This window comes from Lolium perenne, chromosome 7 (assembly GCF_019359855.2).
Source record: "Lolium perenne isolate Kyuss_39 chromosome 7, Kyuss_2.0, whole genome shotgun sequence".
NCBI lineage: Eukaryota > Viridiplantae > Streptophyta > Magnoliopsida > Poales > Poaceae > Lolium > Lolium perenne.
In genome coordinates, this window is record NC_067250.2 from 190,880,766 (window position 1) to 190,882,198 (window position 1,433).

General features: G+C 49.7%; 1 protein-coding gene across 1 annotated transcript; it reads right to left on the reverse strand.

The window, feature by feature from the left end:
- Nucleotides 1-229: 229 nt before the first annotated feature.
- LOC127326271 (uncharacterized mitochondrial protein AtMg00810-like) lies at nucleotides 230-1,207 on the reverse strand. The gene has a single exon (XM_051353125.2). The coding sequence runs from the start codon at nucleotides 1,205-1,207 to the stop codon at nucleotides 230-232; it is 978 nt and encodes a 325-aa protein (XP_051209085.2).
- Nucleotides 1,208-1,433: the final 226 nt, after the last annotated feature.

Consider the following 1,433-nt stretch of genomic DNA (forward strand, 5'->3'; position numbering starts at 1 on the left):
GGTTGATGGCGACACGCTCGGGCGATGGTGGTGGCGATGGCGACGACAACGCTGATGGCTAACTCTGGCCTCTCCGGCTACTCCTTCCTCGTCAGTGTAAAACAACGTTGTTGTGGGAACTTGCTCAACCCCCTAGGGGTGGCATATCTCATATATATATAGGGGTACAACGTACATATACACGTATAATACAAAGGCAGCTATACAAAGTCTAACACCCCCCTCAATCTCAACTCACTCCTGAAGTAGCATGAAGGTTGAGATTGCGCCTACAGACCTCAAACATGGGTAAAGGTAGAGGCTTGGTGAAGATGTCCGCAAGTTGATCCTTTGATGAGATGAACTTGATTTGTAGTAGCTTCTTCGAGACACGTTCCCTCACAAAATAAAAATCAATTTCTATGTGCTTGGTCCGTGCATGAAACACCGGATTAGATGAAAGAAACATGGCACCGATGTTGTCGCACCAAAGGACCGGTGGACGAGGTTGAGAGACACCCAATTCCTGAAGAAGGGACTCAACCCATATGAGCTCAGCAGTTGCATCGGCAACAGCCTTATATTCGGCTTCGGTACTGCTGCGAGAAACAGTGGCTTGCTTGCGTGCTCTCCAGGCGATCAAATTAGGACCTAGGAACACAGCATAACCCCCCGTGGATCGCCTGTCGTCTGGACACCCAGCCCAATCAGCATCAGAGAACGCAGACAGAACACCTGATGAACTAGCCCGGAGATGAAGACCAAACGAGGACGTGTGACTGACATAACGCAAGATGCGTTTGACAGCAGACCAATGCACATCAGTAGGAGCATGCAAATACTGGCACACTCTGTTGACAGCATAGGACAAGTCCGGACGTGTGATGGTCAGATACTGCAAGCCACCAATAATACTGCGATACTCCGTGGCATCCTCAGAAGATAGGAGAACACCATCAGTGGCTGAGAGCTTGTCCGTAGAAGACATGGGCGTGGGCGACATCTTACACTTGAGCATACCAGCACGGCGCAAGAAATCCAGAGAATACTTCTTCTGAGTGAGAGCCAGACCAGTAGACTGATGAGCAACCTCAATACCCAAGAAGAAGTGCAATTGACCCAAATCTTTGACAGCAAAATCAGCACCAAGAGCAGAAATGAGAGCAGTAGCAGCTGTCGGTGAGGAACTGACCAAGATAATATCATCGACATAGACCAGTAGGTACATAGTCACACGGGGTCGCTGAAACAGAAACAGCGATGTGTCGGCCTTCGAGGGGATGAAGCCATGAGTATGAAGAGCAGAAGCCAGGCGAGCGTGCCAAGCACGCGGTGCTTGCTTCAATCCATACAGAGCCTTAGTCAGTCGACACAGATGATGTGGCTGATCAGGACTAACAAATCCTGGGGGCTGCCGCATGTAGACTTCTTCCTCAAGAAGACCATGAAGGAAT

Coding starts and splice junctions, on each gene's coding strand:
- LOC127326271 (XM_051353125.2), bottom strand. CDS start 1,207: ATGTACCTACTGGTCTATGTCGATGATATTATCTTGGTCAGTTCCTCA.